The 14,788-nt window shown below is 44.4% G+C and overlaps 1 protein-coding gene across 1 annotated transcript in view; it reads left to right on the top strand.

Moving 5' to 3' along the window:
• The first annotated feature begins 234 nt into the window (after positions 1-234).
• The window catches only part of LOC137430387 (protein RCC2 homolog), a 150,534-nt gene continuing 135,980 nt past the window's right edge, over positions 235-14,788 (top strand). The window contains exon 1 of the mRNA XM_068121228.2: positions 235-740. Within this exon, the coding sequence (XP_067977329.2) occupies positions 405-740 (336 nt within the window). The 5' untranslated portion in view covers positions 235-404. The remainder of the gene's footprint in view (positions 741-14,788) is intronic.

The raw sequence follows: 14,788 nt of genomic DNA, 5'->3' as shown, positions 1-14,788 counted from the left end.
CTCCCTCGCTCTTAGACTATAATCATTATGTCCCGACCTCAAGTCTCCTTTGTGTTCAGAGTAGTAATATTTTCGAAATAGTCATATTAACTTTTCCCTCTCACCAAGTACTCTCCTCTTCTCGAAGCACCATTTTCTACTCATGACCCGCGCCCCCGTCCCCTCGCGGTGTTCTCTCCTACTCTCCCTCCCAGTGTCCTCTCATCCCTCCGCCCCCACCAGCGCCCACCCCTCTCTCCTTTTCCGTCTCCTTTCCTCTGCCCTCTCTATATCTCTTCACCTCTTTCTCCCTTTCGCGTTGCCCAGCCTCTTCCCCACCTTTCTTCAAACCCTATTCCCTTTCCGCCCCCCCCCTGCCCCTCTCGGTCTCTGCTCTCCCTCCTTCGCCCCCCCTTCTTACCCCAATGCCGAGGCGATCGCGGCCCGAAGCCGACGGCGTCGGCCCAGACGTAAAGCGCCAGGAACTGGAGAGGGACGGCCCGGCAGATGGACGAGGGGACGGTGGGGCAGGTGGACGGGGCGAGAGCGAGGTAGACGGGCAAGGAGGGATAGGTAACGACGGACGGGAAGACATCAACCAGGAAGATAAACAGAGGGGCACTGCTGGAGGAGGTGGACACGCACGAATCCAGGATGACGAGCAGAAGGGTGGCCGAGGAGATGGAGAAGGAGATAACAGTGGAGACGGACAAGCAGTGAGCAGCTCGTCCATTGCCCTCCCACGGGACATGCAGCGGACAGTAAGACACGTGTCAGTGTCTTTATTTATTTGTTTACATGTTTACCTGTTTGTTTGCAAGTTCGCCCTTAACACGGCATTTCCTAACATTCGAGTACAACTTTGTTTACCGCCGTGTTACCCACACCCCAATGGAAGACGTGTTCCACAAGTGGTGTGCGCTTGTGCTCTCAAAGTGCATAAATCCGTCGTTTGCATGAATTACATACTCTGGCAAACATATATATATATATATATATATATATATATATATATATATATATATATATATATATATATATATATATATATATATATATATATATATATATATATTTATTTATAGATAAATATATATACTGTATATATATATATATATTTATATATAAATAAATAAGTATATATATATATATATATATATGATATATATATAATATATATAATATATATATATAATATGTATATATATATATATATATATATATATATAAAGAAATAAATACATATATATATATATATATATATATATATATATATATATATATATATATATATATATATATATATATATATATATATATATGTATTATATACACTGTATATATATATACATATATATATATACTTATTTATTTATATATATATATATATATATACTGTATATATATATATATATATATATATATATATATATATATATATATATATATATATATATATATATGTATTTATTTATTTATTTATATATGTATTTATTTATTTATTTATATATATATGTATTTATTTATTTATATATATATGTATTTATTTATTTATATATATATATATGTATTTCGACCGGGCCACTGTCAGTTGCTTTCTTTTTTGGTGGTCGTGCGGAGATTTTGGCCATTGAGTCTGCCCTCTGCATAGCCCCGGCTCTGCTCCCTGCTTCGCCTGCCCGGCTCCTTCGCCTGCTCGCTGTTTCCTCGGGCACGCTCTCGTGGGTCGTGACCATCGCAGCGGTTTGGTGGCGGTTTCCCGCCGTGATCTAGATTTGTAGCGGCGGCAGTCGATTTCCGCTGCATTTGCCGCTTTGCCGTGATCAACCTTGGCCTCGTGATCGTCTCTTTGCTCCTGTCTGCCCTCTGCTTGGTCCCGACTCTGCTCCTGGCTTCACCTACCTGGCTCCTTCGTTTCCTCGGGCCCGCTCTCGTGGGTTGGGACCATTGTTTCACCTCCTCAACCTTGGCCTCGTCTCGTCTCTCTGCTCCTGCCTGGCATGGCTCTGCGGTACTCCGCCGCAAGGCTCCTTCTGCTCAATACCCGCTCCACCCCATCATGCATCTCTGCCATCAAATCAAATGGACTCCTCCGACGACCCAGGTACATTCACCGTGGCTCCGGTCGTAAGTTTGTTTATTTGCAATCAGGTCACTCCATCCCCGTCCTCTGGTCGGCTCAGCGCACTCTCACTCTTCGTCCCAGCGCACCTGGTCACAGCAACGCACACGATCGCACCTCCTGCCTACGAACCCTGGCTAAATCACCTGAATTCATCCCTGCTGTTCAAAACAACATCAAGCTCACCCTGTTCAACACCCGGTCCCTCAACAACAAATGCCTCATCCTGAACGAATACATCCTGGATAACAAACTGGACTTTCTCTGTCTCACCGAAACCTGGCAACCACCTCTGGACTACTACACACTTAACCTCACCACACCCAATGGATATTCCTACGTCAATAAACCACGCTCGGAGGGCCGAGGTGGTGGAATTGCCGTTATCCACCGTCAAGACATCAAGACCAACCTCATCTCCATCTCATCTGCTCCATCATTTGAACACCTGGCTTTTAAACTCTCTGGTCGCACGCAGTCAGTCATGGCTGTCGTCTACCGCCCTCCCAAACCACACCCATCATTCCTGTCTGATTTCTCCTACTTTCTGACCCAGCTATGTTCCCTCTCCCCCTCAATCCTCCTCCTTGGTGATTTCAATATCCACATGGACTCCACTGACTCCACAATAACCACTGACTTCACTGATTTACTCACCTGCTTTAACCTCACTCAACATGTCGACTTTCCTACCCATATCCGTGGTCACATTTTGGACCTTGTCTGCTCCACTGGATTAAATTTGCACCATCTCTCTGGCTCCGACCTCACCCTCTCTGACCACTTAGCCATCACTCTGACCATCAACATCCCCGCCCCAACACCAAGGCATTATCGCACTATCAACTTCCGTAAGCTAAACGCTCTTTCACCTACCTCATTCTCATCCACCCTCTCTGAAAAAATGTCCACTTCTCCCTTCATTGACCTCCACACCCCTTCCGACCTCACTGACTACTACAACCACACTCTCTCCTCCTGCCTTGACCAGCTTGCGCCTATGAAAACCAAAACAGTTTCTTTCACCCATTCTGCTCCCTGGTTTACCCCTGAACTCCGCCTGATGAAAACTCGTGCTCGCCAACTTGAAAGACTCAGCAATAAAACGGGTCTCACAGTTCACTCCCAAGCCTACAAGGACCACCTACAACACTACAAAGATGCCCTCTCCCGCGCCCGCTCCGCCTACTACTCTCAAATTATCCACTCTGGCTCCGGAAACCCAAAAGCACTCTTCTCGACAATAAACAAACTCCTCCGCCCCCTGAACACCACCACCCAGTCATTCACAGTAGACAACTGCATCTCCTTCCTCTCTTTCTTCCAACGCAAAATTGACAACATCTACAACAGCTTGACCACCGCCGCACCCGCTCCCCCTCCAACCACCTGCCCCCCCTTGTCCTGCCATCCCCTGTCTCGGTTCTCCCCAATCTCCCCTACTGACCTCTCTGAACTCCTCATAGGAATGAAAACTGCCACCTGCACTCTTGACCCCATCCCCTCCAGCTTTGTCAAAGCCTCCCTCCCTGCTCTCTCTCCACTTATCATTGCAACAATAAACTCCTCCCTGTCTACAGGCATCGTCCCACCTTCCCTCAAAATTGCTGCTGTTACCCCCATTCTAAAAAAACCTGGTCTAAACCCTGACACCCTAAACAACTTCAGACCCATCTCCAACCTACCCTTTCTGTCAAAAGTTTTGGAACGCGCTGTAGCCACTCAACTCAAACATCATCTCTCTGCCAATAACCTGTATGAAACATTCCAATCCGGATTCCGCTCCAACCACAGTACTGAAACTGCTCTCCTCAAAATCACCAACGACCTTCTCCTCTCCTCTGACGCTGGCAACCTCAACATTCTCGTCCTCCTCGACCTCAGCACTGCCTTTGACACCATCGATCACACTATCCTCCTCACCCGACTTGAATCCACCTTTAACGTTACTGGCACTGCCCTCTCTTGGATTAAATCATACCTCTCTGACAGATGCCAGTTCATCTCCATCAATAACTGCAAATACCCCACTGCTCCCCTCCCCCAAGGTGTCCCCCAAGGTTCAGTTCTTGGCCCCCTCCTCTTCATCCTTTACCTATCCCCCCTCGGTCACTTAATCCGCCGTCATGGTCTCCAATTCCACTGCTTCGCCGATGACATCCAGCTTTTCATCTCCACCAAGTCCGTCTCCACCGACACCCACTCTATCCTGACAAACTGCATCACTGAAATAAAATCCTGGCTTCAAATCAACTTCCTCAAGCTTAACTGTGATAAATCTGAAATAATCATCATTGGCCCAAAAACGCTCACAAAATCCACCCATAACTTTGCCCTCACCATCGACGGTATCCCAGTATCCACCTCCCCTCACATCCGGAATCTTGGCGTCATCTTTGACCAAACCCTTTCCTTCGACAAATACACTAAACAGATCACAAAGTCAGCCTTCTTTCACCTGAAAAACATTGCCCGTCTCCGCTCATCCCTCTCCTCCACGGCTGCAGAAACCCTCATCCACGCCTTCATCACCTCCCGTCTGGACTACTGCAATAGCCTCCTCTATGGTTCACCCTCAAAAATCACCAATAAACTCCAATACATTCAGAACTCCATTGCCCGTCTACTCACCCATTCCCGGACCCGTGACCACATCACCCCCGTCCTTTACAAGCTTCACTGGCTCCCCATCCCCCAGAGAATCCAGTACAAAATCCTCCTCTTGACATACAAAGCCCTCCATAACCTGGCCCCATCCTACCTGGCTGACCTCCTCTCCAGACACACTCCCACCCGCAACCTCCGCTCTGCTGGTACCAACCTCCTGACCCCCTCCATCTGGACCAAATTCAGATCCTGGGGGGACAGGGCCTTCTCCATCGCTGCTCCCACCCTCTGGAACTCACTACCTCACACCATCAGAGACTCCTCCTCACTCACCACATTCAAAACATCACTAAAGACCCACCTGTTCAACACTGCATTCAACATTCAACCCACAGCATTTAACCCCTGACTATCTCTTCTCCTTATCCCTCCTTTTGCTTTAAATATTTCCCTATTGATTCTTGTCTTTTTGCAATTGTTGTTTTCATGTATTGTTATGCATTATGTTTTCCACTCTGTCAAAGCGCCTTTGGGCTTCTGGAAAAGCGCTATACAAAATAAATGAATTATTATTATTATTATTTATTTATTTATATATATATATATATATATATATGTATTTATTTATTTATATATATATGTATATATATATACTAGACGACCCATGACCCGTTGGGTCAATGTCAGTTTGAATAGATATGAGAATAGAACTAAAGCGAACGCTGGACATCATCAGGGAGATTATTTGGGCCAGCAAGCCATAAGGCTCACCTCTCCAGCGTTCTAAATCACTTACCTGCGACACATGATTTCGGCCCTTATCTCCGATCACGTTTTTTTGTTTTTGTTTTTTTTTGTTAGAAAAAACACGCGACCCGTGGACTACCACGATTTTGTTGTCAGAGGACACTTCTGATGACGATGTTCTTTGTCGACGATCCTTCATTTACATAAACTCGCACGTTCTCTTTCCTCTTCCCTCGACTGAGCGCCACATACAGCTGACCATGCTGGAAGACCGGTTTCTCCAGGTAGACCAGCACATTCTCCATAGTTTGCCCTTGCGCCTTATGGATCGTCATTGCGAAGCAGGATTGTATGGGGAACTGGCAGCGCTGCAAAGGGATATCCTCAGCTTCCGACAGATTTAGTCGGATCCGAGGGAGCATTACAGTTTCGCCTTCAAACGTTGAACTTATGATCCTCGCAACTATCATATTTCGAAGCATGTCCTCAACAATCATGCGCGTCCCGTTGCAAAGTTTCGGAGGGTCCAAGTTCCGCATCAAAATGATAGGGGATCCTTTTTTGAGCTCGAGGTTGTGCGGCGGCAATCCCGAGACTTCAACGGAATCTAGGAATTCTGTTGGGAAGTGCGTCGCATCAGTACCCTCAGTCACACTGTTGAACGCAGCATACTCCTTGCTAGCACCAGGGAACCTTGTGATGCATCTTGAATTGATGTTTCGCATCATATCGTTGAGGGGCAGTAATATAGACCTTGCTGAAAAAACCTCCATCGGATTGGCGAATGATGGATATATGGTATCGATGCACTCATCAAGCCCACTCGCTGTCAGCAGTATATCCTCTGGCAAATCTATCTCATCATCCGCATTTTTCTCGATTCTATCCTCGCCGATGTCGAGCAAAAATCTTGAAAACTGCCCACTTCCGTCGGTCAGTCGCATATTAGTTCTCAAGTGAAACATTCCAAAGCTCTGCCATAAGTAGGACTTCTTTATGCACGCATTCTCAACGTCAGCATCACACCCACTTTTCACCATGGGCAGAAGTTGACGGAAATCACCACAGCATATCGTCAAGATCCCTCCAAAAGGCTCGTCTTTGTCACATACATCACGCAACGTGCGATCCACAGCCTCGAAACTCTCTCTCCTGATCATAGGACACTCATCCCACACGATGAGTTTTGTACTTCGAAAGAGGTCTGCGATAGTGGAATTTTTATCGATGTTGCATACGCCATCTTCCCTCGGTGTCAGAGGGATTTGGAACCTTGAGTGTGCTGTTCTTCCACCAGGCATGAGGGTAGCAGCTATGCCAGATGAGGCCACCGCAAGGGCAACTTCTCCACTCGCTCTCACTTTAGAGAGAATCAGGTTAATAAGAAACGTCTTCCCTGTGCCTCCAGGCGCGTCAATGAAAATCATTGATGACTGATTCGTGCGGATGCAACCGCATGCAAAGTCATAGACAACTCTCTGCTCATCATTGAGCAGAAGCTGCCTTTCGTCAACGATTCGCTGTTGTTCCTCCGTGTCGTATTGGAGTTCTCTCAGTAGGTGAATGTTGGCAATCCCTTCATGACGAAGAACAGTCGTTGGAGTCGGCAAGTGAAAATGTGCAACAGTTCTGTTCAACAATTGCAGTTTCTGCTGCAAATACGATAGAGCCAAGTCATGATGGCGCTCGTTGATGGCAATATTGGGATCATTTGCAGATCGTCGATGAGCTAGAAGATAATCTTCAGCCATAGCGTCCTTGAAACGTTCCCATAGATCCAATGGATTGTCGACTTCACTTTGTGTGAGGAGCACAACGAACAAATCCCTCATGGGTCTGGGTAGGCATGTCCTCTCAGCATCCTCCAGAGTCTCGCGCCAGACAGCGTCTCCTTGCAGCAAATCCATTTCTCTGCAAGCGTCTTTGAATGTGGGTAGAATGACATTATCACACGTTCTCAGGACTTCGAACGAAGTCGGCCCTCTCACGTGGTGGAGGAGTAGTCGGAAATAGTACAGGTCACCAGTACACGGTGAAACGGTGTAAACTCGTCCCAATATGTCATCCTCAAACATTCCAGGGTTGCCCTCCACCGGTCTGCCCTGTTTTCTTCGTTGCCATCTCTTCTTGGTCCATGTATAGAATCTCGGAACATCCACGTACAACAGTGTCTTAGCGAAATGGTCACGTCTGCAAAGATCCATAAACTCTGTCAACGTGGTTTTGGCCATATTGGGATTATTTCTTTGTTCACGAACGTTCCCAGCAAAAAATACCTGTTGTTCATTTGGCAGATGTACTCCTAAACGGATAACGGCCGGCTTCCTGTCATGGACTGAGAATCCAAGAATGGAGGCAACAGCCTCTGAAGGTCCAATGTATCTACCCGTCAAGTACTCCGTTATCTCGTCGTTTGTGCGCAGTGCATACGTAGCTTGATCGCTACCTTTCATGGCATACTTAATAACATACTTGATCGACTTTATAGAGCAGCATATTTCAACGTTGATGTGGCAATCAAACGTTTTCAGGAGATAGAGATTATGGGGAACAACCCACTGATTTGTAACAGGTCGTCGTTGCCTCCCTTCTTGGTGCCCTTCAAATCCTCCCATTTCTGGGGATCTTCTTCTATATATGGGGTACGAATCGTCTCCGCACCGTGTGTACGGAGCATATGACCGCGGGTATCTGTGTCTGCATGCTCCATTCTTCCAGCATCCAGTTGCTGTGGAACAATATGGACCATGGATCATGTGCTTCAACACCAGTCTGTGTCCCTCTGGATCTTCATCGGGATCTGGTATTTCAGCTTGTACAAATCGATCATAGTCTTGTGGTATCGGCTTTGAAGCTTCATCGAGCCACAACAAACAGTGTATGTGAGGGAGACCTCGCTTTTGGTACTCCACACACACAACGTGAGCGATACAGTTCCCGAAGAAGCCTTCTGATCCAGTGAGGTATTTAATGAACACCGTTTTCTTCAACTCGAACACTCTCGCAATGAGATCCGGTCTGTCGTTCTCACTTTGGTGAGGAAACAGGTTATTGGAGATTTCAGGCCACTTTGGATTACACGTCATAGTGATGAAGTAGGTCGCGTTACCATATTTTCTTACGTACATCATGGCATCTTGACATCGCTCCATCATATACCTCGGCCCCCCTACAAATGTCGATGACAGTAGTACGCGGCGTCCGATGTTGGACAAATCGTCATTGTCATTGAGAACATCAGTGAAGCCACTGTATGTAGCAGACCTCAGCGATGCCTGGTTCAGTCTTATAAACGCCAATCTTGTGCCTTCCATTTTGGCTGCCATATCAACAAGATACTGCTGGAACAGACGCCCCCCTCTGAGGAGGTAGTTGAACTCATCCTCGTGGTTCATTATTCGGTAGGAGTAGTATTTCATGGCAGTCAATCTCCTGCCATTGGTCATGTTCATTTCAGGCTGCCATCCGTCATCTCCGAATGGGAAGAAGAGAACATACTGGAGTGCGTCGTAAGAACGGTGCAACTCAGAAATACTTTGCAGTGCTCCTCCTCTTGCCTTCAATACAATGTGACGCGCTGTAGCTTGAGGATCGACAGTATTCTTCACAACGACACCCACTTCATCAGTGATTTGACCATTGAACCTCCTCTCATGTTCACCAGCTGGTCTCCTGTTGGGATCAATAAGAACGAACGCCTCTGACAAATTGCCTATTTCCTCGCGTGCCATGCGGAACGAGTGAACGTAAGGATTCACTTGTCTCAGCACGGTCTCTAATGCTCCAACTACATCACGGTGAATACCAGCATTGGTGAGTATCTGCATCCTCAACTGTATGCTGTCATGTGGATCTAAGAAATAAATTTGGAGGAATTTCGGTTGTTCATCCGCATTTGGCAAGAAAGAACCGATACGATGATGTATTTGACCCTGAATTATGACCGATGGGCTCCATGCACCGTGCCGAGGAGAAACTTGGCTTCCTCCAAATGATGTCATTTGAAATAGACAGTTGTATTGTCTGATGTTCCTTGCGGAATTCGTTCGCTGTGGGTCCATCGCCGGCAAACAGATTGTGTTATTGATGGGGTAAAGGTCCCAGATTTCCCAAGGACACCTTTCCATTCGTGCAGCAAAAATGAGCTGTTTCACCTTGGAAAAGAAGCGCTCTACAATGTGGACAAATCTTGTCCATCGCACCGACGTCAGCAGAAGTGAAATTTCTTGCATTCTGCGCGTTTCTCTGCCTTGTCTCAAGAACTTCCCTTATCCTATCTCTTTCTCGCTGCTCCTGAAGATGCTGTGCCGTCTCCTCTGCAGATTCCGCATCTCTCCTCATACGATCTCTTTCTTGCTGCTCTTGATGGCGCTGTGACGTCTCCTCTGCAGATTCCGCATCCCTTCGCAAGCTGACTCTCTCTCGTTCCTCCTGAAGACGCTGTGCTCTCACCTCCTCCGTCTCAGCACTCCTTCTCATCCTTGCCCTTTGTCTTTGCAGCTGAAGGCGCTGTGACCCTTGCTCAGGCGTTTCAGCATGTTGTCTCTTCCTTTGGCTTTCTCGTTACTGCTGAAGACGTCGTGATCTCCCATCGTCTGTTTCAGCACCCCTCGGAGATACTGCTTCCGCACAAGAACTTGAAGAAATGTTGCTATTCGTGTCCATAGACGTGAGGTGTGATTCGTTGTCCGCGTCCGTAGCGCCGTCGGAGGGTTGATACGACATTCTTCCTGCAAATAGTATTGTGTTTGTGCTATCGTTTTTCCGATCATCAAATGACAAATAAATTACATTGTGAAAATTAAAGATTTCAAATAAACCTATTTAAAGTGTATGCGCATATAAATAATAAAAAAAATCGAAGAAATATCTCTCGGTAATTTCCTGAAACATATTTTACTTCCGGGTAATAATGTTGGTTTAAATAACGAAGATATATACTGTATGCCTGTTATTTTAGGCGGTGTATTTTCGTATATCAACGTGGCGCGATTTTTAAAATATATCTCTGCAATTTCCCGTGTGTGCGTGAATGTTCTCAATTATTTCTTTTACCGAGTCTAAAACCATCGATAAAAATGAAATCATATGGAAGCGTTAATAATTTAAAAAATCGAAGAAATATCTCTCGGTAATTTCCTGAAACATATTTTTGCCGATCATCAAATGACAAATAAATTACATTGTGAAAATTAAAGATTTCAAATAAACCTATTTAAAGTGTATGCGCATATAAATAATAAAAAAAATCGAAGAAATATCTCTCGGTAATTTCCTGAAACATATTTTACTTCCGGGTAATAATGTTGGTTTAAATAACGAAGATATATACTGTATGCCTGTTATTTTAGGCGGTGTATTTTCGTATATCAACGTGGCGCGATTTTTAAAATATATCTCTGCAATTTCCCGTGTGTGCGTGAATGTTCTCAATTATTTCTTTTACCGAGTCTAAAACCATCGATAAAAATGAAATCATATGGCGAGTTAGATTGAACATAAAGGCGTGAGAGAGACTCAATGGCCTTGAAGATACAAGCCTTTCAGAATTCATTTCGTTCTATAAACGGAAACTTTCATCGGATTTTCTTCCCGTTTTTTTTCAACCGAGTCTAAAACTATGTTAGCGACTGTGAAAAATGAAATGATATATCGAATTTGATTTGAAATAAAACTGAGAGAGAGAGCAAGACACCACGGGCCTACAAAACAGGGCTCAAAGCTATGCGAGTTAATAAAATGGTGGATATTACTACTCTCTCAAAGGGGTTAGCCACGCCCCCGGACCGATCGAATGTTACACACAAACACGCAAGATTTCAATTTTATAATTATATAGAATAGAATAGAATAGAATAGAATAGAATAGAATATAGAATATAGAATAGAATAGAATATAGAATATAGAATAGATATATATATATATAAATAAAATAGTTGCACCACATTTATCAATGAATAAATAATTAAGTAATATGATGACTCCTAATGGACTATGACAACCCCAACTATTCCCCCTTTCTGATAATTAAATTTCCCAATTTAATTATATTTATGACAATTGGTCTGATCTAAAGGAATGCACGTGACACATCAATGGACCTCATTTAATATGAAGTTTCATTTTACATTTTCTGAGCAGCTTTGCAGCTGGTGTTCATGGATGTCAATAGCGTGCTGTTTTTCCTCGCCGTGTACAGGTATTTGCACAACAAGATTACCTATTGGCATCAATAATTGTCCTGAAATGATCTTGGGATCCCCATGTCGTGTTGGCCTTTGACCAGATGCGTTTTGGATCAAATTATGAATCAAACTCGTTTTGAAAGGCTTTGGTCATTTTTACAATTTGTCTTGATTTTGTATGACGTTTTCTATTAGGTCACAGTACCTCTAAGATTGGCTGACAGGATGGCCTACAGGTAGGCACACTTGCTCTAAGCTTTATAGCCTGAGTTTGAATGCCGACCTAGCTATACACTGTCGTCCTGGTGTTTCATACACATGGTGATCCATCAATGTGCAGTCCCTTTCATGGACGTTAAACGGTGGTCCAGTCTGCCAGAATTCGTTGGTGGACGTTATAGATCCCACAATGTCCTTCGCGAAAAGTAGGCGAGATATCTCCTACATCATGACCAAATGACAAATCCCTGTTTTCTCTATTTTTTTTAAATCTTTTTTTTTTTAATACAGTGTTGTTGCTCATGGAGGACCTGGAGGAACACAAAATGGATCAAGAGGAACATAGAGCGGATCAGGATGCAACAGAATGGAAGGAACAGCAGGAAGAGGGGTGGGGCACCAATAGCAGGGTTGAGGGACAAAATAGAGGGATGCTTGGAGTTAACATGGCACGTGGGGAAGAATGAAAGCAAGGGGATGACACTCTTAGTCACAGAAGTGGTAGGAAAAATAGGAAACTTGGAAAGAGTTGTGCTTGGGGAGGTTTAACGGGGGTAGGAGAGATCATGGTTATGGATGGGGGATGATCTGAGACTGAACTGCTGTGTTGATGCTCCGGAGGGATTGAGGAAGTTCGTGCCACAGGCAAGAAAAAATAGGAACGAATGAGTGGAGGAGAGAAGTGATTCTTCATGCAATTTGGGCGTTTCATTAGAAGGGGGTTGCTAAGAGACCACGTGATCCTCTCAGAAACCTGGGGTGACACAGCACGGAAAGAGCAGAAGTTGCAAGACCAGAGAGGAGGTGGTAGAAGACAGAGCGACCACCGATCTATCTGTGACGTGAAAGAGATAGGCCCATAGACTCGGCTTTGGCGTGGGATATTGAAATGATCTTGAAGGCCTTTGGTTTACACAAAACTGAGCAAGGTGTGACTCGCAGGGCCGGGTTAACCTTTTGTGGGCCTGGCGTCAAACAAAATGGCGCCTGGGCCCACATTTGGGTAACCATTTGCAAAAGACAGGATACACAGAAGTAGTCTTTAACACGGCACACAGCCGTATGTAAGTTTTATTTACAAGTTTAAGTTGCAGATGGAGGTGGCTGCCACTAGGGTACAAGCAATGGCAGCCCTCGGGCAGCAGGACATATATACAAGTGTACATCAAATAAATAACAAATTAAAAAATGTAAATAAAACGGTGGATAGAAACAGCCTGACATTTTCTGATCCCACTAAGTTCTATACATATTCTAGCATTAAATTCCATACATATTCTTTATTGAAACGTATCGTGATGTGTGCGCTATGGGCCCCTTGTCATTGTGGGCCTGGCGCTGAGGCGCCATTGTAAACCCGACACTGAGTGCGACGACTGCATGAGGCAGGGGCAGGCCTCAATCAAGGCCATGTATGTAGGCAAAAGAAGCTTTGTTGATATCTTCAGGTAGAGTTGATGTCTTCATCATTGAGTATGGCATTAGCTGGTTAAAAAGGTGACATTAAGCCTGCTATCCTCAACACTTGCATTTACTCATGGGTATTAAAGATCCCACACTGCCTTTTAAGTCATTTAAGCCATTGAGAGCCGATACCTAGGTTAATTTACTGCTTTCGGTCATTACAGAAATGTGAAAAGCAATGGCAACCCACCCAATGTATTACTTTGGAAGCTGCTAACCCACTGGTGTAAACTTTAAAGCTGATAGGAGTACAGGCATGTCCAGTTGTTCAAGTATGAATCCAGCAATTATTTCCAGGATTGAAATAACATGTGGCAACGGTGGAGAAATCAAAGGTTTTTATTATTTATTTATTTTGTATACAAAGTCGAGGCTCATGGAAACAATCGCAGCGATACTACATTTCAGTAGGAGGTGTACATGCGAGACTATTAGGAGAGGGTATTTTAAGTGTTGGACATAGAAATGGTCAAGGTAGAAAGTTAAAATTCTCCAGAAGTGATGTTCGTTAGCTCAGGGTGTCATTTGCGTGATAGACGAGCTTGAATGTTAACCTCGAATAGCAACATGACTTTTTTTTAAAATACCGTTGTGGCTAATGAAGGAGGACATTTCCGCGTAGTGGTCTCAACGGACGTGGAGCTACTCGGAAACTGCTGCTGGGAAAAGTGAACTAAACCAAAGGGTTGAAATGGTCATTGAAAGTCATGTAACAGGGGGGTGAACAAAACTGGAGACGTGTGTTCTTTACAGATGAATCTAAGTTCAAATAGTTCAGTAACGATCTTGAAATAAGTTTGTTTGACAGCAGTGCTCAGATGTCAGTGTCATAGTCAATGTACGAGATCTACACTGAAGCGTAGCGGAGAATCGGTACAAGTTTGCAACACAGTCGGTCATTGTAAAATGATAGTACCTTGACTGCTGACAGGTTTTGGCAGATTCTGATCCATCATGCCGTTCTCTCAGGAACCCAGAGTCATTGGGTGGGGATGCCTCTTCCAGCAAGACAGTTATTCCAAGCTTACTGTTACGTTTATAGGGGATCCTGTTGGGGTGCAGGGGGAGAGGGGTGGGACAGTCGTTATAGAATAAGGCCCAAGAGAACATACACAGTGCCTTCATAAAGTATTCACACTCCTTGACTTTTTCACATCTTGTTGCGCTACAGCCTGAATTTAAAATGTTTTAAATTGAGATTTTTTTTTGTCACTGATCTACACGTAATACGGCATTATGTCAAAGTGGAATTTATTTTATTTTTTTTAGAATTTTTTTACAAAAGTATTAAAAATGAAAAGCTGAAATGTCTTGAATCAATAAGTATTCAACCCCTTTGCTATGGCACTCCAAATTGAGCTCAGGTGCATCCAATTCCCTTTGACCATCCTTGAGATGTTTTGACAACTTGATTGGAGTCCACCTGTGGCCAAATCAATTGATTGGACATGTTTTAGGAAGAAA

This window comes from Myxine glutinosa, chromosome 6, assembly GCF_964187855.1.
Source record: "Myxine glutinosa chromosome 6, kmMyxGlut1.1, whole genome shotgun sequence".
Taxonomy (NCBI): Eukaryota; Metazoa; Chordata; class Myxini; order Myxiniformes; family Myxinidae; genus Myxine; species Myxine glutinosa.
This window is presented reverse-complemented; position numbering and strand designations above follow the sequence as displayed.